Here is a 25602-nt window from a genome sequence, read left to right on the forward strand (position 1 = left end):
GCAATGCCGAAGTCCACTGTGCAAACTGCGATGTGGACCACCCGGCGTATTCCAGATCCTGCACAGCATGAAAAAAGAAATTATCAAAATGAAGGTCAAACACAACACATCAGTTTCCGTGAAGCAAGGCATCATGTTCTCCATTCTTTCCAAGAAATTCATTTGTCGAAGTGGTGCAACAGGGAGCAGCACCACGACGTCTCTCTCCCCGAAGGCGGGAGCAGCCAAGGCTGCCCTGCCCCCACTCAGCACGGCCACACGGGAGGCCTTGATATGCACTGGAACGAGCCAGGGGGCAAGGGGCAGAGGGCGGGGGCCCCGTCGACCTCGGGTACAGTTGGGTCGAAGGCTTCGTCCTCGTGAGACGAAGCCCAGAAGGCACACGTATTGCTCGTTAGAGTGACTGTCCAACGCTTCCCTGAGGCTATGGACACTACTGCAAGTTATCGCTGCAGGCAGTGTCTAAGGAGCTGCGAGCCTCTCTCGACCACTCCAAAAAAGACAAAGCACTAATTACAGATCCTGAAAAAGGCCCTGTAAAATAAACAAATTTGCCTTTCTATAACCTAAACGGTTATGGTTCCTTTTTGTTGCAACTACAATATCTCTAGAGACATGTCACCCCAAGCTTTCACATCCCTTATTCACTCCTAACTTCCTTTTTTTTATGCTCTCATATTCATGGTGGCTTTTATTCTCCATTGGAATTGTAGAGGACTGCTTCATAACATAGGTGATGTAAAAGATATGCTAAATAGTTTACGTAAAAGACATGCTAAGTAGCTTTTCTTCGATGGTCATGTGCTTGCAGGAGACCATCTAGGAGAAAAGCACAAACTTTCTTGAAGGTTTCACATTAGTGCGGCGCAACCGCGTTCACGCTAGCCGGTTGTCTGGTGGTGTGGCTATCATCGTCAAAAGCGGCATCGCAGAGACATTACAGTCAGTCACACAGAGGCCGTGGCCGTCACTATTTTAGTTTGTAAAATTGTCACCATATGTTCCATTTATACAGTAGACTCCCGTTAAGACGAACTCGAAGGGACCGCGGTCATCTTTTCGCCTTATCAGGAGTTCGGCTTATCAGAAGTGCCCCCAAAAAGAGAGATGCTAACATGCCAAGTGCATCCAAATATGTTACTTGAAAACACTGAATGGAGTAGACTTGCAATGGGGCAAAAAGACAAGAAAAAGCATTTATTTGGCTCATCTAGATAAACGCTATGCCTTCAAGCAGAGTATTTACACGAATCATACGAGCACCTGATGTCGCGGGTTCAAAAATAAAAAATTTCATGAAGATACTGCTGCCCCACATTTTAATGATAAAACTGTAGCACGCTCCTATGTTGACGATTACAAAAAAAAAAAAAAGAGGGGGAGAGAAGCACAATTTTCCTTCAAATAATGTAAATTTATTATCCTGACCGTTGCTCTTCCTCTGTGAGCCTGTTTTGCTGGCTCTACGATCACTTCTGGATACGCCTCGGTCGCGTGCTGTTGCCTTGACAAAGTCATTTAAGAAAGTCTGCAAGGTTTTCTTCGAGGTCCGGATATTTTCTCGTTTTCGGCCCATAGTAACTTTTCCTGATCGACGTGCAGCTGAAGATATCCCATTGCGCTACTCACGGTCAACGACGCAGCTATATTCAGTGTACAAAATAGCCTTCCCTTGTCATGCACTTCCATAATCAAACACCAACTGACCACAAAATGTGCTGGGTCGCCATTGTGTGACGGAGATGACAATGCACCTCACCCCTCTGACCGGCTGCAAAGGTTGTTTTGGTTTTGTACTCGATTGTAATGCACAGACAATTTTTGTTCATTTTCTTTATATTTTTTTTATGCTTCCCTCCCCTTGGGTTTGTCCATCTGACCAAGGAGGGGCCCCAAGCTCTTGTGTTCTTCTGTTCCCCTTTGTACTCCAGCTGGGAAACTGACCAGAGGGGGAATACAAAAGGATGCAATGGCTTGGGGGTCCCAGTTGTAAATCCCCCTAACCTTTTTGTTGCTTTCTTTGCTGATAAAGCCAGCACCTCCCCCACCCACAGGCTGGGGGTGAGGGCGATACTGGCATTGTCAGCTGAAGGTTCTGAATGCCCCACCAAGACTGCAGTGTTCGTTTCCCAGAATCGCCAGCATTGTTGATCAACAGTCAGTTGGTCTTAACAGAAGAGTACAGTTGGGCAGTTTGTCTTAAAGGGCCAGTAAACAACCCCGATGTCCAAAAATTGTATGAAAAGAAATATGCGCACTTTTGCTATGTGAACATGCTGCCGCAAGAATTTTGCGAGTACGTGCTATAATAAGGAAGTTACAGGGGTTAGAACATCCGTTTCAGCTGGTTTCAAATTTTCGCGCGGCCTCACCACCCTTCTCCGCCACATGGAGGAGAAGGCATAGCATGTCGTCGTGACTCCGCCCACTTCGGCAACGTGACACGACGTCAACAATTGACGTCATGGGCGAGCTCGATCAGTCCCAATGCACTTCCGCTTGCTGCGGCTCCTGGTTGTTTATTGTTTATATTGTCGCACGTGCTCCGTAACTCGACGGCAGTTTTCGGCTCTTCACTATTTTTAAACATTTGTGACAGTTCACAATGCAGCAGGAATGCGTGCTTGCTTTCCGAGACGTCGAAGGGGCGCGAGAGAAAAGCCTGGAGAACCCCGCTTGCCGCGTGAGCAAGCGTGACCCGTCCGAGCTACCGGAGATTCCCCTCTCCCCGCTCGATTTGCAGCCGGCAACTGAACAACGCTTCGCCTCATGTCGAAGGCGAAGTGCGTGCAGGTGCTATGCAGTGCGAGGAATATACGCACGACAAGTTGACAACTGCGTGGCCGAAACCGCATCACCGCAGGGCCAAAAAACAAGGCGCAGTTTCGTAGCGGTGGGTGGGAACAGGAACTGACGTTAACTTGACAATTGTTTGTTGAGACCTGGTTTAGACCAATCGACGAGCTCAGTGCTACGTCAACTCGGCAATCGCCGAGTTGACGTCACTGCGCGTACGAGGAGGATTGGTCAGGCGTAGGAAAGAGGCGCGGGAATTGTTTTTCAAAATGAAGGGTCTGCGCGGCGCGCAGCGCTGTAATATTCGGAAAACGTGATCGCCGCTGTCTACTGTACAGATCAGCGAGCTTGTTTGGCAAAGTCGCAGCCTGTTTACGGGCCCTTTAAGCGAATTTTTTTTGCATCGAGTCTTTGGGAAACCAAACAAACGGTTCTCTGTTGTTCGGCATAAGCGAGAATTCGTCTTAACCGAGTTCGTCTTAACGGGAGTTCACTGTATTCCTCCACATAGGCATTTTACTGTCAGGGATTTAAGCACATTTTAAACCAACTGCCTGACCCTTTTGTTATAGCAGGAGATTTTAACGCACATGGAACACTCTGGGGAAGCAGTACAACCGACATCAGAGGACAAATCCTCGAAGATTTTATCCTCAGCAATGACGTATTGGGCGCGGGGACAGACCGTGGCGCCATTGTGCGGCGGCGGCCGTGTGACGTGCAAGGTTGGATTGCTTCGCCAGCCCTCTCCCGCTCAGCCCGCAGGCGTTTTCGTATCTTCTTTTTCATTATGGTTGTTTGACTTCACTTTGACGAAATCAGTAAAATACAGCTGCGGCTGCTTCACTGACAGTACGAAATGCGAAATAAATGCTGCGAAAAAATAATACGTTCCTCAAAATGACTTAGACACCACCTTTGACGGCCGGCGTCGTCTGCTGCAGCCACTGATATGAAAGCCACGGGGGCCGAGCGCACTCCTTTTGTAAAAGGTAAAGAAACATTTTATGTCGAATATAAATTAAGGATCTACTGGGCTTTAGCGTGTGTTTGAGACAAAAAATGCAACATTTGTGCTGCAAGAGATGTGTGCAACATGACCACCGTGTAACTACATTCATTGTATGTTCGCAATTAAAGACTGGCTGTGGTTGATAAGAGAACGAAATGGCATGACAAATTTACATTCCTCTTTAGTATGCATAGCCTTATAAAGCATGACGAAAGCGGTTTCTCCGCTCTCTGGGAAGCAACCCAACATGCTTAAGGGGGGAGGTGGCATTGAAAAAAAACTTTTTTGTTTGTTGACCTAGAGCAATGAAATTTGGCATGCATACTAATAAGTGTCTTGTATAGGGAAATATGCAGTTTCATCATGATACCTTGAGTAGTTCTCAAGTTACATCATGCTACATGGTCCAATTATATGGTCTGCTTGTGGAAAGCCTAGCGCTGTAACAAAACATGCCAGGAAGCTGCAAATGGTGTTGATCTTTACTCAAAAGAAGACTACAGGGTATGACACTCTCAGAATTGTTTAGTAAATTCTTTTTTTTTTTAGAGATCATCATGGCTGCTGACACACATTGTCAGAAGCAGTGTCATGGACAAATCATCATCTAGAAAAATAACTGGGCCATAAACAAGAAATTGAAGAATGTCATACCCACAAGCAGTGTTCAGGGATTCAGGAAAAAGAAACAGAATCAAAATCGGTCCGGTCATTCCCGTGCTACTCTTTCCACGAGCAATGCACAATGTCCAAAACACACTTGTGAGAAAAAGCCTATCAAAGTTTTCGAAGTTGTTTACATTTGTTAGAAGGCACCAGCACTGTAGTCCTTGGTGTTCTTGTGTAGAGGCAACCTTTTGCGTCTCTGCCCTTTCACTTCATGCATGTGCGATGACTTCCTTGCTCGCTGAGCATCTTTTTAGCAGCCCTGTGGAGGGTAAGGGCCCCAGGTTGCACACCCATTGCAGCACAAATCTTGGTGTAAGCTTGAAAGTTGCCTGCATTGTACCTCGCAACTGCCTCATGGACTGCTACTTCCACAGTGAAGTGGGAGGCATGCTGCTGCTTAGAAATTAGTGACCAAATCACCGAGTGAAGGCTTTCAGCGGCATTTTGTGTCTTGTTGCCACTGCAACGAGCCTGCAGTTGAGGGTCAGACAGGCGTTGGTACACTGGCCGCAATGCTTCAACAACTTTGTTGGGCAGGTTATACGTGTGTGGAAGTTGTGGCTTCCCCTCTGCCTCTGCTGCACGGTGCCTGCACCAGCTGCGGGCACCGGAAGGACAGAGCTCTTGATGAGGTTCTGCATCTGTCGATGAAACATTATGAAAGGTGGCCATCACTGCTTTCTTCATATCTTCGACGTCCGTGTTGCTTCGCAGTGCTAGGCCATAATAGCTGGTGAGCCTTTTGATCAAGTCCTGCGTCAGGCCAATGTTGTCACGGATAGCCATGCCATAACAACTAGTCAGTCTTTTAATCAGGTCTTCAGTCAGGCTGCCCCATCCTCCTAGTCTATCCTTCTTGCTTCTTGACACATGTGTTGGAGAGCTGTACCCATCCTCTCTTTGACATGATTTATACAGTCTTCTTTAGCCAGTGGAATAAATCTGTATGTTCTTTCTTCAGAGTGAGGGAAGTATCACTGTCTTCATCACAAACAATGCATGCGTACCGGAGGTCATTCTTTCCAGTGACCTTCTGAATAAAATTAAGGTGGGGGACGTGGCATTTTCCTTCGTAGGTTTTGATGAAAATTGGCACAGTTATTGCAAACATTTCTGGGATCAAATATCTGAGCAGTTTATTCAATAACGCGAGTTGGTCAGATATAAATTCAACTCCCTGCTTCACACACGCCACGCTCATTTGCAAACCCCGCCTGTGATGCGTTTCATCATCCACTCGGTCGCGGAAACGGTAATTTGCGAGGCATTCGTTATTTTCGAAGATTCATCAGAGCTAGCGGCGATACCAAGCACGAATCCAAACGTGCCTAAATTGCGTCACCAGAGCTTTCTTTCAAGCCGATGTACTCGGCCGCGGGGTCCGGGAAGTCGGCGCACGGTATGCTGGCTGGCGGCATTCGGTGACAATACACAATGCTCCTAGCCGCGGCGACGAAACATCGGCGCACATAACGTGCTTGGTCTCGCATTTTGCGGCGCCGACGCGCGAAATTGCTAGCCGCTGTTCCGAGCGGTCAATGCGCGACGAGTTTGGCCGGGAGGTCCGCTGCCGATTCGTAAAATGTCCATCCGCACTTTCGAGGAGCCAGCGGACGATGCGATTTGCTGCTTGTGACGAAGCACAGTGCGGCTTGTCCGCTAGCGCGATGTCCTTGCCCGCAAAGTTCGGATTCGTCTCGTAAACCAGCGCCGTGAGCGGAGTTAGGCCTAGCCACGACTCCGAGCAGTAAGCTCGGTCGCGGTGTGCGTCGCCGCGGTGCCCGATGTTTCAGAGCAAGTCATGTTCGATCGCGAGTACAAAGAGTAGTAGCGCGAAGTTATTCGTCTCGGAGTACGAAGTGCTGACAAGCTGAACTTCTACCCGAGACGCGCATCTGCGATGTTCGCGACGAGCGCGGCACGCTATCGTACACTGATGACTGCGCTTCCGCTTGCAGCTGTCAAACTACAGGGTAATCATATTCTAAATTATCGTCGACCCGTTCACACAGGACGAGTGAACGCGTCACTAAGTAGCGCGATTTTCGACAGTCGTAACATCAGGTAACATCGCGACGCGTAAGCAGCAGACGGCTGTCCTCTCGGAGCGAGCATCGGACCAATGACGAGGCGTGCTGGAGCAACATGGCGGACGCGGCCAATCGGAGGCCTCGAAACGACCTTCAGAGATTTGCTTTTTGTGCGCTTGTTTTCAAAGGGAGGAGCCAGCTGAGGCGGGGAATTTGAAAACGAAGAAATGCTCTTTACGGCGAGCTCAAAATGGCGGCGCCCGGTTGTGCCGTTGCGGAGCAAGACTTTTTTGAAAACCACCGTTTTTTTGCGATCTCCACAATAATTTTCGCCAACTCAGCACGTGCAACAAATTTTTTAAAGCACTTCTAGGTGGTTTTCAGTGAAGATATTTTGGAATCAGATAGAAAAAGGGCTACAGAAACTGAAAATGTGATTTTAAAAAAATCGATTTTTTTGCCATTTTGCGCGATACGAAAGCCGCGTCCCCCCTTAAAGCTGGATGCAGCCACAACCTTTCTCAAATTATTGGAGGCAGCAAACTCACAAGAGCTATATGCACGCACATGCCTCGTTCAGAGTTGTAGCTATAACATTTTACATGAGTACAGGTTTGTCTGCAGCACGATTTTAATATTTATCTGTTTCTCCCAAGGAGGTTATAAAAAAACTGCTGGAGTAGAAGCCGCCTATACCGGTCTGTAGGATCGGGTGAAGCCGGCGGGCGCCATCTTGTGGAGGGCAAGAAGCGGCCTGCCAAGAGTTTCGCAGCGCTCGTTGACGAATTTTCTAGCGTATTTTAACAGCTTAAGAGAGTTTCAGGTTATAATTTAACATTGCAGGATATCAGGCGAGTCGTATTGGGGGTCCTCGGATCAATGCCAACTCTCCTCTTCCTTTAGAGTTCACAGAAATTGAAGTGTCCGTGAATTTTTTTGTTTCAGCAGTATTAACACGCAGCTGTCGCAAAAAATTCGCGCAAAATTAGTTTTCTTTGCTCCATCAAACATGAAAGCTGGGGGAATAACAAACAATAAAAGTCTGAGAAATCTAGCATGAGACATATAGCAGTACATGCAACAAACGTAGGTACCTAGTAAACATGGTTTATGAGAAAGGAAAGGAAGAAACGCTGCCTTTACTGACAGCCCTTATTTTGCGCGCACGGCTTGCACCAAAGATTCAGGCAACTTTCACAGGCATGGAAGCAACATGTCATTTGGTTCGTAGCAAGGTGCCCAACTAAAACAAACAGCTAAGGATGGAACCATCAAATTTATTTCTGATGTCTCACATATTACAAGTAACATGAACTACAATCATGTCGCTTGCGTTTCCGCAAGCACATTGTTTGTTGGCTGTAAGAAGACATACGTACAGTTGAACATAGCAAATTTACACAATGCACTCGCAAGCAAAAGGAGGCAGTACCATTCATAATATTCTACAAGTTACGCAACAGATGTTCTCTAAATGGTAAATCATCATTACACATTTTTCCTAAACTACAGGAAGACTCACATGTTGCTGTTAACGTCATTGCTCTGACACTACATATTCGGCTCACTGGTTCTTAAATATGATGAGTCTTGAAAGGATGGATCGCACTTTGTCCTTTGTGATAGACTGATTCCTCTCTTTTGTTATATGGTGGATCCTGATTTTAATGTAGAGCTCAAGTATATCTTTGCTTAGAGCTTGTAGACATGATTGTCTAATGCGTCGCAGTCCATGAGATGCTGATCCAATTCAGAAAACCACTTTTTATCAGGCAACATGTTCAAGACTTCCAATACCAAGTGCTCTGACTTTGAATGGACTGCTTGAATGCTCTCGTACTCTGCTTGCAACCGGCGAAGTCCCTTCTCTGCCATTTCACAAAGCGAGATGACATCCTTCGAAGGTGATGCAAGCCCACCTCGGTTTTTTTTGTTTTACCAGCGCAGGTTGTTCTTCAGCATAAACAGCTGTAACACATTCATCACAAGTACTTTTCGAGGCAACTTTTCGAGCCACAAACCCTGCAATATAGGGCACAACAGAGTCAACAAATGGTAAGAGGCTTTCTGGGAAATCAACACGATGCGTGTAGTCGTGGTCTTCAGCTTGCAATATGGGACGCCTTCGCATCATAGTGACAGCTGTAGTTGCACTTTCCTGTGATACAATAACGGATGATCCAAGAACAGACACAACATCTTGGGAACAGTTTCCAGATTCGGAAGACTTCACCTCTGTCTGCACAAGAAGACGTTTGTAAGAAGCTACAAACTGAGCCGCAGTTGGATTATTATTAAATCCGCCACGCCCTCTTATGCAGCCAAAAAATGTCTCCGCATGATCTTGCCTCATCTTGTGAGTCAGCAAGTACTTCAAAGGGCCCCGGTGAACAAGCTCTTCAAAAACGTTCTCGGTGCACTGCATGCATATTAGAAAGCCTAGAAATCCCGTTTTTTAGCACCTTCTAGAACAAGTCGTCCCGTCGGCTCCTTAAGAGCTCTGATATATGCCCGAGCTTCACAAAAAAAACTTCTTCCAGCAGGATTCATTCTGGGTTCGCAGAGGAGCCTTGTAAGATTTCGCGAAGGGATTCCTGGAATTCAAGTTATCGAACAAATGGTCGAACAATCTCACAAATTTGGCTGTGGCGCCAGCACCTCTGAACTGCAGGAGCTTCAGTTCCTGCTCACAAAAATCTAAAGAGTCAGCTACCGAAGCACTCAGTGCTTGGACTGCCAGTCGGACCTTCATTTTTTGTTTCGCCCACTCTGTGCGTTTTTGTTAGCTTATTTCCAAGCCTCAGTCCCTCTTCACGCTGCAACGCATCCAGTGCTTGTATGTAGGCCCACTTTACAGACTGCCCGTCAGCATCGATTAGGTGGCTCACAGTTGCTAACGAGTTCCTGATTAGTTTGATCATATGACACGCATCAGCATAACATGCACTTTTTTTGAAAAATCATTTGGGTTTTCAAAGCTCGTGGAAAAGTTCTCACCACCAAGGCGAAGCTCAGCACCCAAACTTGCAGCCATGCTGAAATTAGATGATGCGCCGTCAAATGTCAGAGAGATGACCTCAACCCCTACAGAAGCGAGTTTTTCTACACACTGCTTTGTAAGTTCAGCTCTTTCAGAGCCTGTCAAGGAGTCAATCAGAAAATACCCTACAGGGATCTTAAGGCGCATGTTGATTCCAACCAATACATAAACACAAACATTCCTTGCTTCAGGAAGGCTGTCGTTTTCCACACCCGTCCCAAAATCAACGTAACCTACCACTCTGTCGCCGACCAACTCAACATGCTTTCGTAGCGACCTGTCGTTAACAATGAGTGCTCAGTAGAAGACCTCAGGGCGAGTTTGTACAAGGTTCTCCAGAAAAGTGAATGCTTCACTCGTGAATCCCGGACGTCCATCCAGGGAGCGATACCACTCGCGGAGTGTCCGTTGTGATGGTAGGGCACCATTGAACTTCGAGCGCACATATTCGTAGGCTGCCGGTGAATAAAAATGAAGCGTTAGGGCGAAGGTGCGCAACGCTGGAGGAAATTTGCTTTTCTGTTCGCCTGTCGCCCTAGACAGCAGCTGCTGTATGTCACTAGAAAATGTTGAGCTAAATACTTCAGTTCCTTCATCAGATAGAAGTTTTCTTTCTTTGATAGTCTTGATAACCTCAAGGGCTGTCTCGTTTCTTGCATGCAGCCTTCGCTTGCATTGTTGCAAGATTTTGACTTTTTTCTTTAGGTTCATTTTTTCTTCAATAGCATGCATTCTATCCTTGTACCATTCCTTGGTAGGTGAAGGTAAGGCAGCCTCTTCATGTGTTGCCGGTGCATCCTCGTTGCATGGAGGGTCCCGCGGTTTCGGTGGCGGCCATTTCCTTTTAGCCTGAAATTTAAAATGTTCTTTTGTTGGAGGGCAAGGCAACGTAAATCTGCAACGTTGTTTAAATTAAAAGTATACACTAATCTGTCAACAGCTGGCGTGTCAACTTTCCTAGAAACGCCCTCGCGCATTACCGTAATTTAGAATCTGGAGACGCACACAAAGGAGGTGGCAAGCATGCATTAACCAGACCTGCTTCAGTACTCCTCCAATAACACACGTCTACTCTATGTTTTAATGCAAACAGTTGCACGTCTTGAACATCTATCGTGCTTACCGGGGTCTGTAGTCGTTCTGGGAATGCAGGAAACACTGTCGGCACTGTTCCTGAGCGCAGCCGCGTCGTTTGGCCGGTCCGGTCAAAGCGTTCCAGAGCAAAGTGAACTGAACACAAGCGGTCTTCATCTTTTGCTTGCAAACCTTCGCGACGAACAGCTCGTGTCCAAAGTTTCCGTAGCTCAGCGTCCTTCGGAAACCTAGCAGCAAAATAAAAACAAAAAAATCAACGGTTTTAGGCGCGCAAGTGCAGGTCGCGGCATCGAATCCCGGCCGCAGCGGCCGCATTTTCGATGGAGGCGAAAACACTTGAGGCCCGTGTACTTATATTTAGGTGCACGGTAAAAAACCACAGGTGGTCGAAATTTTCGGAACCCTCTACTGCGGCATCTCCCATAATCATATCATGGTTTTGGCACGTTAAACCGCAACAATTATTATTTTGCGCGCAAGTGACACTCGGCGCAATTCGAGAAGCAGTTTCAAATCGCCATTCACAGCCACTACTTACCTGTGAAATGTCACTCCTGGCGTCGTCTTTGAACAGTTTGTGCAACCGTAAGCCACACATGAGATAACCATGATGGCGGTGCTCGAATTACATGCCGTGCTCGTGAATTTAAAGGGACCGACAACTGGCCAGAACGGGTGATTAGATCCTGGTGGAAATGAAAAGGCCGTGAATTATAGTGACAGATTCCAGAATACTTTCCGCGATCTGAGTAGGATTTATATTTTTAAATCGCGTTTAAAAGTAACAAAAAACTGGTATGTCGCGCAGCCTAGCGCGAGCGCCATGAACCAGTCGTATGCAGTCTTAAGCACTTTGTTGTACCTAGTCTAATGCTTTTACACGCACCAGAACGAGGGCTGAAAATTTGAATATGCATGTTATTGTCAATTCCCGTTTGTTTCTAAGGTAAAATAAGTAAAGCATGAGATGCGGCGCTGCTTTCGTGGCTTCCAGTGAAACGGAGGCTGCGGCGCATGCGCGCGGCGTCCGGCAGCGTTTCCCGCGTAGCTCGACTCTCGTCTGCTCTCGTCGTATCGGACTTTTGAAGAGTAGCACGGGAGTTTGCGCTGCTGCTCGCAAAATGCCATCGACTTACTGTTCTGTGGAGGATTGCTACCACTTCATGAACAGCACTGCTGGTGTATCCTACCACTTGTTTCGTTTTCGAAGGCTTAGCTTGGCTTGGCTTGACTAAAATGTGATAAAGCGACCTGTGTACGGCCAAAGTACTTCTATAAGAAGCCCCAGAAAAATGCTATAACTATTGTAAAATAATTTAATAAGCTAGAAAGCAGTAGTCGCGGCACCGCAGGCTTTGCAAGCGTAACATTGCCTTTTCATACTTAGGGCATAACTTGTCACCACTGCTGGCATATAATCGCTATCGCGCTCACCTCTCACTGTTTGCAGCTTGTGATATTAAGACTGCATAATCGCGTCAGATCGAAAAACTCTGATTACAAATGTTTTACGGCGTTCTCCGCGTTACCACTCCGTGATTAGAAGCTCTGACCGGTAAGCTTCCCATTGCACTCAAGAAAACGGGTACCACGAAAGTTGGTTGTCGGTCCCTTTAAGCACCACAGTCGACTGCATACGCGTGCACGCAAAGCGGGCGCTGCGGCGAATGCCATGCTTATTGCCCTCCACAAGATGGTGGCGCGGCGGCTTTATTCACGGGCGCTCCCTCCACTCCAGCAATTTTTCTTTAACCTCCTTGGTTTCTCCTTATTGTGTGAATTTTCTGCGGTTGTCACGCGGTGCGATTTCGATCGAGATCGGGATGAAAATTTTCGACAGTTTACTCCGTGCTGCAGTTTGCACAGAGAGGCCAGTCCCTGTCAAAAAATACGGTACTGATAGGGCTCGATTACGATAGCAAGTGCACCGTGTGCCAGCCGGCCGTATTACTTTGTGCATTTGAATCATTTGAATGCACTAACAGGCTGCAAGGGGTGGCTTACTGTGGTCTAGATGGCAATCTTATGTTTACCCACCCAGACGACCGAAGCGCGACAGCCGATCACCTCCGCGACTAAAGAAATAGTCCCACTCATGCACGCGCCGATGTTCACCGAAGGCGGAGCCACCAGCCGTCCCGCTCATGACGTTGGTCCCGAGTGCACACCCATTGGTTCATCCGCCTTTGAGGGGGAAATGCCGCTGCCTTCTAAAGTTGTGTCCGACTATAGGTCAGATAGCTGTGTTGGCAATTTTATGTTTCAGTGAAAATACCAGTGTCTAACATTCACAACTTCATTGGCAAGCAATATGACACTTCGCGGCTGCTGTTAGAAGGTGAATCAATACTTGAGGTGCATGTACTTAAATGCGAGAGCGTTAAGAAAAACCGACATAAGCAGCGTTGACCCCGCAAATGTAAAAAGAATAAATATCGGGATCCGAGCAGGAATCGAACCCAAGCATTTTGCGTGGCAGTCAGGTATTCTACCACAGAGCCACGCCAGGTCTTGAAGCTGCTTTGGAAAAAAGACCTTATTCAGGCGTAATGTCAGTGCAACGTCAATTGCGGTTGCAATGCTGGCTATCTAATTTTATAACAAGGCTATAAACAATACATGTTTACTCCTATCATACAGGCGTCATGTCGGGTTAGCGTCTATTGTAGTTGCATTGTTGAGTCTGCTTTTATAGCAGTCTAGCAAACAGTGCATTTGTATTCCTGTGATTCAGTAAGCTATATTCAAGCTTTGCTCGACCTCAGAGGAATGCGCTAACAAAAATTACGTATGATATTCACACCATCGCACCGTAAAGTGCACTTTGTTTCGATAATGGTGGCGTGTGGGCTCTAACGTGAGCTCTGACGTTACGTCAGACCATAAGTTGCCCTTCAAATGCCATTGTAGTCGACGTTCCTGGTAAACCAACGATGTGCACACAACTGCTACACTTACAAAAACACATCGATTCACTTCCTAACGTTTGGCTCAAAGAAAAAATGCAGCCTAGACAATCACTGGCCGGCTGCTTCGCATGAAACCGATGCCCACAGAGTGTGTTATCTGCCGATTTTTGTTAAAAAATTGCAATAAAAAAACATTTAAAACAGTAATCATCACCTATTTTCATGAAAAATATTGAATGCCCAGCCATGACTGCTAAAATGTAGTGCTGCAAAAATAGGTTGCGTTATTTTAGTTTAAGTGAGAAAATTTAGTGTATTTATAAGGCCCACAGGGTCACCCAGCTATGTGTGACATTCTAATACAGTACAGTCCACTCATAAAGATATATTGAGATATATTGTGTGATATATTGTGTATAACAATAGGTCGACATAGTGTAATTTTATGCATTAGGGCTATGGAAAAAAAACACATTAATGATGTGTTATTCGCCGCATATCGTCACATTTGCATTTCTAAGTTCCCCTAAAGCGAATGGTGCTGAGACGGGGCGAAATGCTCACTTGCAAGTTCGTATCTCACATCATTACCGCAGAGAGCGCTACGAGATGGTGCCAGCTGGTTCGTGTTTTTGCGCCTAGCCCGTAAGAGTGAGGAAAAGAAAAAAGAGGCAAAGTGGTGCATCGGTGGCAGGGACGTAGACAGAAATTTTTTCCGGGGGGGGGGGGGGTGTTCATTCATACTTTATGTACGATCGTGCATGCGTTTTATGTGTGCGTGTATATATATGCAAGTAAAATTAAAAATTTTCGGGGGGGTTTGAACCTGATCGGTGGGGGCAGTCTCTGACACTACGAAAGCAGCATACAAGGTGGCGCCGACAAAGTGTGTCGCTTGCCACAAAAGCTGTTGCAGGACTCTCGACGCAGCTTAAGGTGAGCGCCCTCGTCAAGAAATAGGAGCTCGCTCAGTCGACAATATCGACCAAGCAGGAACGAGCGGAAAGGTGTAAGGGAGCCTGTGTATGCAGATATTGAAGAGGCGTTGTACACAAGTGGCTCCTGACAACCCTTGTCCATAATATGCCTATGAGTTGGCCAATACTTTCCACAAAGGCGGAAAACGGTCACTGTTTGAACCGAAAAGTGGCTGGATACAGCGTTTCAAAAGATCGACACGGGATAGTGTCATTGACTGCGCAGCTCATGACACATCTGGCCATGCAGATAGGCCCCCTGACTTCAAGATCAGCCTCTTGAAGACTGTGCGCTTGATTTATGGGGCATGATATGAAGTGAAGCAGTCCACTATACACAGCTTCTTCAAGAAGGCCGGCTTTGTGCGCCAGGACAAACCTCCCCAGCCCACTGATAGTGAGACGAGCACGGTAGAAGCAGCTGACATAACGGAGCTGTGGGAGCACGTCACTACTGATCGTGACACAAGAGGTGTGTCGTTGGAAGAGTTCTTGATTGCAGACAGTGCTGCCTCATTCTGCGATCACTGACGAGGCGATCGTCGAGGATGTGCTGTCTTGACAGACTGTGCCTCCAGTGCATTGTCGACTCGTTAATTGACTTTATGCACATGAAAGGTTTGCCGCCTGGGTTCGCACAGCAGCTGTTGTCAAATTGAAACTGCCGCAAAAGCAAGGCCACATTTCCGACTATTTCAGCGTGCCTAACGCTGGAGACGCACTCTTCGCAGTTAGTAGTATAATAAAGTTCAGTTTTTCACAGCCTACTTTCTACGTCTATTCATAGTGTAAGTGGTGAATTCGTGTTCATAGTTACAAAACGTTCAGGGGCCTTTTTTAATCGGCAGTTCAGATATAATGATCATATTTTTCTTTTTTCTCAATATCATTATAAGTGGACTCCACTGTAATAAAATAACAATCATAGGCATATTTGATTTTTTTCTCACTGTTTTGGTTGCAGTAAAGACGAGCAACACGGATCGTCGTCTTTTGCCCACATTGAGTCGCAAAAGAGCCGAGGTTGAATTTTCATGGCTTCCCCATGCATAGTTATCCTTCAAAATTGTGCTGAAACATGCGTGGTTTATGGAAGACACCAAAGTTTGAAAATGTTTTTAAAACAAGGTGATCTTGTTTTTAAAATTTGTATGGTTAAAAGTGAAGGACGTTGTCTACCATTCTGTTTAAAATCGCCGCGACGGCGGAGCAATGAATGCGATAGCAATAAATTGGAATGTAGTGCGAAGAACTGAAAGCAGCTTGAAATTGCCAGCGTGTCGCTCGAGCCCAAAGGACGCACGAAAAGAACGCACACAGGACGAGCGCGAACTAATGCGTCGCAGCTCGACACTTGAAGCGCACTGCTCAAACATAAAGCAGGATGCACGAAACGAATGAACAGGTACGCACAGGACGAGCGCGAACTAATTGCCACAGTTGTTATTTCGCAAACGCGGCCACTGCAGTGAGCGAAGTGACCTTCGTACCCCCCGCTCCACCCCACCGGCCGCCCCTTCTTTCTTCGAGATAAGCGCACGAAGGTGACCACGCCACGCCCTGTAGGGCGAAGAGCAATGGCATTCGCAGGACCAGGGCGACAGTCTTTGAAGCGCGCCACGCGCGCACATCGTGCCATCTCTCTGGTGACTAAGAAAGCATGCTGAAGTAAATGGTGTATATAAATAGCTTGCAGTTAGCAGGCTGGAAGACGGTACTGTTCGTGGCCTAACCGTCTAAAGCCGCGCGCTGCGAAGCGAGAGGTTGCCCGTTTGATTCCGCGCGCCATAAAGTTTTTATAAATTATTTTTCTTTGTGGCTTTTTTATATACATATATATACACACATATACATACAGTGGAACCTCGTTAATGCGTACCTGCCGGGAACGCCGCATAACTACGCACTAAACGGTAGTACGCATTAACCAGCAAGTAAAAATTTGCATCTCCTCGCCTACGCCATCGCCGCCAGCAAACAAATATATACAGTGCCACAGCAAATATTGCCTAAACTACCCACTGCAAAGCCTTTTCTTTGTTTTTGCCAAAGTGGAGAAAAGATTCTGGCACTCCCGCACGACCATCCGGTAGTGCCGATAGCGCGCGGTGGCGACGCCAAGGAGCATTTCGGAACTATTACAGAGTCCGGTATATGCAGTGACCGACATAGCGACGGAACGGATAGTGTCGGCTATGTGTGTGTGCGTCTGTACCGCGATCTGCTACTAAACGAAAACTGACAGTTTCAGTGAAACGCGGTACGGCTGCGTGGAGCCGGTCGTCTCCTGGCTAGTTGCGTGCGGCGCGTGGCCTTCTCGGCTCACGTCGTCACTGCCGGGCCACTTGCTGCACTGGACGCGCGCATTTGTCGTGGGAGTGTTCTTCGTACCCACTTCGCTCCAGACCGTGCACAGATGCGGCGAGTACCTTGTTCAGTTAACGCGGCGATGACAAACTTCCTGCAAGCGATACGCACTCTGCGACGCTCTAGCGGTGCTGGAAGCGGACGGAAGCGCGTTTGAGTGGTCGCCCAATAAAAGCGTGCAGTATGGTTACAACAGCGCTACGCTTGCTGTACGGTACGCGTGCGTTTAGCGTGATAGCGTCAATGCAAAGAGGTTTCTCGTCGCCTGCGACCAGCAACGCTCAACTCCGCAACAGCGAGCTGCTTTCGTTTCTACAAAGCGGCGCGCACACATACACAAAAAAGATGGGTCGAGATGGCCGATCGGTACAGACATACTGAGTGCACACGGAGCGAGCACAAATTTGGATGTGCAATTCCTTAGTCCGGCGGTCGCCCGGCACTTCATCCCGGAAATCTCTGGCACGTGCCCGACTTGTCAGGTCCTCGCCGACACCTTTCATGTTGTGGCTTCGTGTCCTGCAACTCCACTTTCTTTCTCATCCCCCTTCCCCATCCCAACTAGAGAGGCTTGGGAGGAGTACCTGCTCGGCTGCTCCACCTTGGATGCGCAACGCTCCTTGGTGGCACGCGCCTGGGCAGCGGCCATCTCCAATGGCGTCCCGGACTAGGGACTGCCACTCAGGCACACAGCAGTTCTCTTGTGAATTTCTTGAATAAAATGTTTACCACCACCACCACCACCTCTACAACAAGCTGCAAGTTAAGCAGCACGAAAAGATAAAAAAAAAACGTGTACACAAGGTACTAGTTAAGTACGGGTTCTTTGTCATTGCCACTTGTGCCGTTTAGCTTGCAGCATGTCACAACGACTCCTCTAACAATGAGCACAAGGCACAAACTTTTCCAGTGGGACTACGGCAACAAGGAACACACGTACTGTACTTCACGCGTAGAAACACTGCATACAACAGTCAAGTGATTGTCACGTCATGATAAGCAAGCCCTTCGGTATCAGCACGAACGCATGCACGCACGCTTATAATTGCAACTGAAACATGAGGGGGGAAAAGTTTATAGTTACCTTCAAGTGGAACAAGCGGACGGGGAAGAGCAGAAGAATCACCACAACCCATAGAACAGAAAATCAACAGGGAGCGCTTGACGGTCTTAAGTCGTAACACCTTCCACACATAGGACTGTTCCAAAATACAACTGGATTAACGCGATTTCTGCACAAAATCTTCTTTAAAACCAATTCTTCACTCACTGCACAAAAACGCGCACCTCTCGGGCCAACACAACAGCCATGACACACGCATCACGTGGGCTGTACGAAACTACGGTCGTCGGTTTTCGAACTATATCCTGCTTTAAATTTGCTCTTTCGCCTATAAGTAATTGCAGAATTACTCTAAGACATTAATAGTGTAACTAAATTATGTTTATATAGGTCGCAGTGCACACAAGCTCACGCATGATATGTGCGTAATACCCCTGTCACACGGGCACCCGTGAACTCCGTTTAACTCCCTCGTCTTTTCCTCAAGGGAGATGGGGTTCATGTCACACGGTCACCATTTCGCTGAGGAAGTTAAATGGAGCTTTTGGTGGAGGGAGTTCGGTAACGACCGTTTCGGCTCGATGGAGTACTCTCGTTCCCAGCCAGCTACTGCTACACTGAAAACCGCACTAGCAAAATCGTCCTAATGAGCTCAATTATAATTTTAAAAACTATGCTCATTTTGTGCGTAGCATTTCACGCGCCGTAGTGTAAGTTTTAGTTGTATTTTTTCGGATATCAGCGCTTGTACTCTCCACACCAACGCCTCGCCAGCCGCTGTGAAGCGTCGCGCCATATTTGTTTCTGCACGTCTAGCCACTGTAGTGTGAGGGCGAAGCGGTAACTCCAGGAGGGTGATCCTCGCTCTCATTGGCTAGTTCGATGCAGACGTCACCGCTCCGTATAACATCGCTTTCTGGGGAATTCTAGGGACGGTGCAGCGTCAACCACGAGAGAAATCAAGAGCTCGATTATTCCCTATGAGGCGATGCCAAGTTTTCCCAGTTTACCTACAGTTCCTGCCGATCCCGCAACAAGTGAGCCTCGCGTTCCCGTCTCCCGAGTTAGCGGAGAGCGATTCTTTTCTCCTGTCGGACGCTCTCGATGGACGGCAGCGAAAGCGCCGGGGCGCGCGCTAGCACCTCCACGAGACTTGACAAGATCTGCACTTTCTGCGACAAGGTTTTTTGAAATGCGAGCAATTTAAAAAGGAACATAAAAAATGTCCATGGAGAAGAGGCCTTGCAACAGCAAAAACAAAGGAGTAAACAACCGGTTAAACTGTGTCGGGAGCAAGGCGTAACGTATGAAGTCCTTCAAAGTAAACTGGTCATGAAGCACTTGTTATGTCTGTGCATCATCAGATGCACTACCTCAGACATTTTCTATTGCACTGCGCTACTAGTACTCACGTCTGCAAAATACATATATCGCACATGTCCGCATCTGCCAATAACTTAGACCTAGCACGAGCAAGCGGAGTAGCACATACTGAGACAGTGACGGAGCAAGCAAGACAACACATGCTCTCGGTGTCGACTTGCTTACACCGTCCCTGCCTCGGTGTGAGCTATTCCGCTTGCGTTATGTATGTACACGAACAAGCCCAAGCTACTCTTCTTGCGTACAAGCATTTCTACGGGACACTTAAAATGTGTGCAGCTTCATGCAATACATGAAGGAAAAAAAAAAAACGCAAAACACTTCTCAAACCATTCACGGAAACTACGTAGAGTCAGCACACATGACGCCAATGAAAATGCCTCAACCTAGCTGTTGCCAGTACATTTGGTTCATAGGCGCTTTCTCAACATTTAGCACTTCACATTTCGTTTTCACACCTCACTTGCCTGTATTTCTTTTCCCAAGAGTCGGTTTCAGTGCTAATGAAGACGTGCTTGAAACGGCCTGCCACGTTTTAAGTGGTAACGAATTAACGCAGCTTTACTAGCTCGGAAGCTGTGGACACACGCCCACCCCGTTCATGCCTCTCACACACACCCATCACGCACCACGCGATTGTACTACGTGTTCCGTGTGTTCGGTGGTTGTACCTAAACCGTCCCTAGACACACTCTCTGCTCCTAGGTGAAGATGTACCTAGATGAGCTATCGCTTTGATCACGTGACTTTATGTCCACGTGACCTGAGGATCGTTCTCCTGCATTTACCGCCTCGCCGTGTGCGACGCACGCACAAGCACTGTGACAGCAATGGTGATTCCGAGCACTTCATCAACACACAAAAACACGTTTTCGTTGCTTTAAAGGCGACTGCGCAAGCAAAAAATGCGACGTTTCGACGAGCGCAGCAGCGCTGTTTCTGCCCCATGCGACAACCATCGAAAGCTTGCACCGAGCCGTGTAGCACGGCCACAACTCCATTCTGGTTAAGCTCCATTATGGAGTTCAATGCGGAACGGAGATAAACGGGTTTCGGTGGTGGCCGTGTGACAGAGGTATAACTAACGCTGAGTGCAAAATGCAATGAACAACAACAACAAACATGGCGGCTACTAAGATGGACACGCTGGTCGTGTCGTAAATGTTAGCGCGACTAATCATGATCGAGTGGAGCAAGCGTGAAGTATATAACGTTGATAAAGTGGCTATATATGGTAACGCCTTGTATAGCAGGCGCGCACGCAGTCTGGAAGCGTAAACACAGAGGTAATATCGTTGCACGATGAGTGACCTGCCGGATGGCCGCAAAACTAAATGCCTCAACCGGTGTTTTTTGCTGACTAGTTTTTTGGCAAAGGTATTCTTGCCGAAATTATAAGAAACGTATTAGATTGTTGAGCTCTCCCACAAAATAGGTAAACAACACTGTCAATAAGGGGTGGCTAACGTACGACCACACATAGCGCTGTATGTCGTCGTACGTTTCGTTGTCCTTTGCCGCGCTACAACGAAGCTTAAGAAATACTGGCCAGTTTTGTTGACAAAATATCTGTGCTGCTGCACAATTCAGCCTTCTAAACATAAGTAAGGCTATTAAAAATGACATGTTGCTGCAGAACGGCAGGACATGAAAGGTTTCAAAGTGCAAGGTGAACGCTCCCACTGGAGCCAACCACTTTAAGCCGAAAAGTGCTCGTTTTATATATCTTTCCATGATGTTTTCCCATAAGCTTGAGGTGAAAAGAATTGAGGTGGGGCAGCGCAGTGGTACGGTGGTTACAGTGTTCGGCTCCTGACCCGAAGGACGTGGGTTCGATCCTGGCCGCGACAGTCACATTTCGATGGAGGCGCAATATGCTAGAGGTCCGCGTATTTCGCGATGTCAGTGCGCATTAAATCCCATGTATTCGAAATTTCGGGAGCCCTCCACTACGGTGTGTCTCATAATCATGTCGGTTGGCAAGTGAAATCCCAGAAATTATAAATTCAGCTGGGTTCTATTTCCAGCTCGAAAATCCTATTTCCTGTTCTTTCCAGCAGCAGCAACTACTTCCAGCTAGAAAACTGCCCAGCTGGATTTCGTTTCCCGCTGGAAAAGCCATTTCCAGTTGTTTCCATCTGGAAAACCGCCTAAGGTGGAGATTGTTTCCAGCCGGAAACTGCCATTTCCAGTTATTTCCAGCTGGCAATGGAGACTTTCCAGCTGGAAGGGATAATTCCAGCTCAAAATCCAGCTGGAACGTCTCTTTCCAGCTGGAAGTTCGCATGCCATTTTCATCTGGGAGGTGACGTATATGCGTTCGGAGCGTGAGAGAAAGAAAGCGAGCAACATAGCCCGTTAGCGCAACACAATGCGAAAGTAAACAAACCAGGTGTGGAGAATATGTAGTGGTGTGTGCATTATAAAAAGATAATTGTGGTCATCTGGTGCGTGTGTGATTATGTGACGTGTGCCTACTGGCGGAGTTGCGTCGTCTTAACGGAATTCAGTTCCACCCATAATAATGTGCTAGGTTGAAGTGCCTGTCATGTAAGTCTCACGCTCGATGCACGAACGCCTTGCAATGAGAAACGCCGTGCGAGGTAATCGTTGTGTACAAACCGTGAAATGATGCGCTAGCTGTGACACATCGATTGTATGGATCGTGATCGTAGCTGAAGTAACGCTGCTAATACTATTATTGAGTAAAAAAATATGCTTGTGTTTTTAATGGCGTTGCATCATACTTTCACGATATCATATTTGGAATTCTTGTTTTTGTCTACCGTGCGGTTTTCTTTTTTTTTTTTTTCATTTGGCGTCGATTGTGTGCATGTATTACGCAGTAACGCAGTGATAATTTGTTTATATTAAACTCGTGAAGCTTATAGTACGTAGACCCCTTTTTTTAAGCGCTTATCTCTTCTTGTGAAGCCTCACCCCCTCACTATGCTTCACGAACGAATGCCTTCACAATTTATTTTATCTAGCTTTGCTTTCTTTATTTCAATATCAGTGCAGTATTGCAAAATAAGGTTTATATGCGTTAAAATTATTGCCATTGTTTAGGAACTACTTCCTGTGAACGCGGAGGCATGCAAAATATGAGCAATGAGGCCTCGTGGGCGGAGCTTATATTTATTCTTAGGCTGTCACAGACTATAGATAAGCACCGTTGTTTGACGATTGAGGAAGCAAGCACTCGCAACGCTCAACACAGCAGACGAAACAGCAGCGCTGAGAACATGGCAGAAGCTGGCCAGGGACGTCACTGGCTCTCGCGTTCACCTGATAGTATTTGTTAAAGGGGCGATGACGCCCAATTTTCCATCATAATGTGCGTTATGTGGATTAATCCTTGTGCATTCACAAATAAACTGTGCGAAATTTTAGCGCATTTGCTCGAGCACCTAATTTATAATCGAATATTTTTATAAACACGCGAGCGGCCCGAGAGTCGGGCAACACTGGTGCACTCGCGAGCCGTGATGTAACAAGCAGCTAGCTGTGCAAGCCTCTGCATTGCGGAGAAAGATATTGTTCCGTGGTCAGCTGCACGTGATATGGAGATGTTTGAGCTTTCTTCAGCTTGGCACTGAAATTGAACGATTTGCGGCGGCTGAAACTTTGGTAGAAGACGACGGCTCCGTTCCGTGCTGCACGTGACGTCATACGCGCCATAGCAAAATGGCGGTCGCCGGTGGTGGGCGGGCTTTACAGCCGGCGACTTCTAGGTCTTGTTTCGCACTGAAATAGTCTTTTACGGCCCACTTTTGAAATCCGTATAGTCATAATAGACCGTCTACCGCCGCCGGTGACGTAGACGCCACGGTGTGACGTACCCCGGGAGAGGTCTATTCGATCAAATCATGTGCTCATTTTTTATTTTTTTATTTCTGGCAGTATGAGCAATTATGACGCTACCAAGTGTAATAAGAAAGCTAGTGATTAAGTTCTATATGTCTCCCTCATTTTTGTGTTCGTCTGCGGAGACAGAACCAGTGGCTTACTTTCAAAGCAATTCGTACCAGCACATTTCAGCTTCATTACTGCAACTGTACGCAAGGTTTCTTGCATCCCGGTGCTTCTCCTGGTCGAACGGCAAAAGGTGACATGTACGGGCTTCTCCGCAGAGGTTCGCCGCTTCATTCAGTGGCGATTCATCAACCGACTGATTCCTGGTATAAAGCGCGGCATGGGCCGTTAAAATGTGCGACGTGAAATGTATTACAACTGAAGCGTCATCTGTCGTGACCCGCTTTCAGTTGAGGAGCCGCTTACTTCAAAAGAAGTCTGGCCGTCCATGTTTCTATACTCCGTTTCATACATCAGGTGCAACGCTGCGAAAGCTATGCAAGCAGTTCGGCCAGCAAGATGAGTGACTGCGCGCGCTTGGCTTCGTTGTAAACGCTCGTGCAAGCCGAGCACGAGCCCGCACGTGATGCGCCGCGACGGCTGCAAAAAAGCGAAAGACGCCAAGCCAGGGGCGTAGCCAGGGAGGGTGGGGTGGGGGGTTCAAATTCCCCCCCCCCCCCCCCGAAAGAAATTTCTGGCTACGCCCCTGCGCCAAGCGGTCCAGGACAACTTATTAACAACCGCACAACGGGATCTGTTTATATCTGAGGCACAAAGCGTCTTCATTTATTGCTCAGCCTAAAGACGGAAAGAAATCATTGGACTATTAATGAAAACGCAACTAGTGCAACAAGTCTCGCTAGCCTCCGCAACGTTGCACCTGATGTATGAAACGTTGCATACGCTCGCTGAAAGCACGACCTATCAGTACTCGCGTGTTCGTCGATTGCAGCAAGTGCAGTTATTTGCGTAGAAATGAATAGCCAGATCTCTCGCCATTATCCGATCGGTTCTTCCTCCTGCACCAGACCTTTCATTGCTACAGTGCAGCTCTTGCGAAGCATTATTCATGGGGACAGTCATGGTTGGTAACGGGTCTTTAATTAAATTTTCACAACCCGAAACTTTGCTGATGTGTCGAATTCTCCCAGCTTTGGGTGTCCTAGAAAGGGCTTTTCATTCACCATCACGAAATATTTCAGCGAAGCCTTCAAACGAAGTGTTTTTACATTTGTGTTTGCACTAAGAGAATACACAACACAGCGATAGTGGGTTAAGGACTACGAAAACGCGGAAAAACGTACTTAAGTAGTAAGGATTGCTTACTATAACCTCTGATGGAAATGTTGGTGCCTTGCGAGGTGTGGTGCATTGCCTGAGTACTGATATATACTGCATTTTGTCGCAGGAGCGTCGGCATGCAGATGGCGTGGCAGGGTCTGCCCGGACAACCGCAAGTGGCAGCCGCGCAGACACCTATGGCGCAGGGCCTGCAGCAGCCAGGAATGATCGGCGCATACCCTATGCAACAGTACCAGGCCCAGTAAAGGGAGCCGCCACTGGCATCCCCGCCCCACGGAAAGAAGACCACGCACACCGCTCCGCCCGTTCATCATTTGTTCTTTCCTCTTCTCTGGCCGTTCCATTTTGTTTGTTTTTCCTGGAACTATGTGGTCAGACAGCAGCAGGGCGAGGGGAACTAATTATATATATATATATATATATATATATATATATATATATATATATATATATATATATATATGATAAAGAGGGGTGTCAAAATCTGCCGCCAATCCCTTTGCAGTTTCCTCTAGCAGCGTAGCGAGTGAGTCATTAATGTGTGGATGGGGTAGACATGTTTGGAATTGTAGAGCAGCGTGAAGCACGCCGGTCCTTTTGTTATTGTTGTTTAAGTTGAAATCGCCGCAGGGCAGTTGTGTGTCCAATTGTGTGTGCTTGGATGGGAGGCTCCCTTTTAAACTGTGTGGGCGAACTGCTCGTGCTCAAGTTTTCCCTCTGTGGAGGAGGGCTGTGGTGTGGGCGGGGTGAATGCTCCGTCTCTGAACAAGGCCGTGAACCTTGACCCTTGTACATAGTCGCTATAGACGCCTCTTGGTGCTGCCGCCGCCGGGCCCCTGTGTTGGGCTGCGCACACTGTACGTGCGCCTGTTGGGAATGAGGGCGCCACGGCGGCCTGTTCCCAGGCGTTCGCTGCAGCGAAAATAAAGGAGCCCTGGCAAAAAGCTAGATTTGTATAAACGACTCTGTCTCTTCTTCATTGTTGGTGATCCGAGGCCGGTGGGACACTAAAGGCAAGACTGAAGGCTGCTACTTGTGCCTTTGACATCCATGATGGCCTAGAAGTGCTGCAGCATATTTCTCGCATCATCATCCTTATTTTCC

At 47.4% G+C, this 25602-nt stretch overlaps 1 protein-coding gene across 4 annotated transcripts in view; it reads left to right on the plus strand.

Moving 5' to 3' along the window:
* Positions 1–24796, plus strand: part of LOC119379486 (nucleolysin TIAR) — a 320162-nt gene extending 295366 nt beyond the window's left edge. For all 4 annotated transcript variants that reach the window (XM_037648786.2, XM_037648785.2, XM_037648787.2 and 1 more), the window contains one exon: positions 24605–24796. In XM_037648786.2, the coding sequence (XP_037504714.1) occupies positions 24605–24743 (139 nt within the window). In that variant the 3' untranslated portion in view covers positions 24744–24796. The remainder of the gene's footprint in view (positions 1–24604) is intronic.
* Positions 24797–25602: the final 806 nt, after the last annotated feature.

Source organism: Rhipicephalus sanguineus, chromosome 1, assembly GCF_013339695.2.
Source record: "Rhipicephalus sanguineus isolate Rsan-2018 chromosome 1, BIME_Rsan_1.4, whole genome shotgun sequence".
Lineage (NCBI taxonomy): Eukaryota > Metazoa > Arthropoda > Arachnida > Ixodida > Ixodidae > Rhipicephalus > Rhipicephalus sanguineus.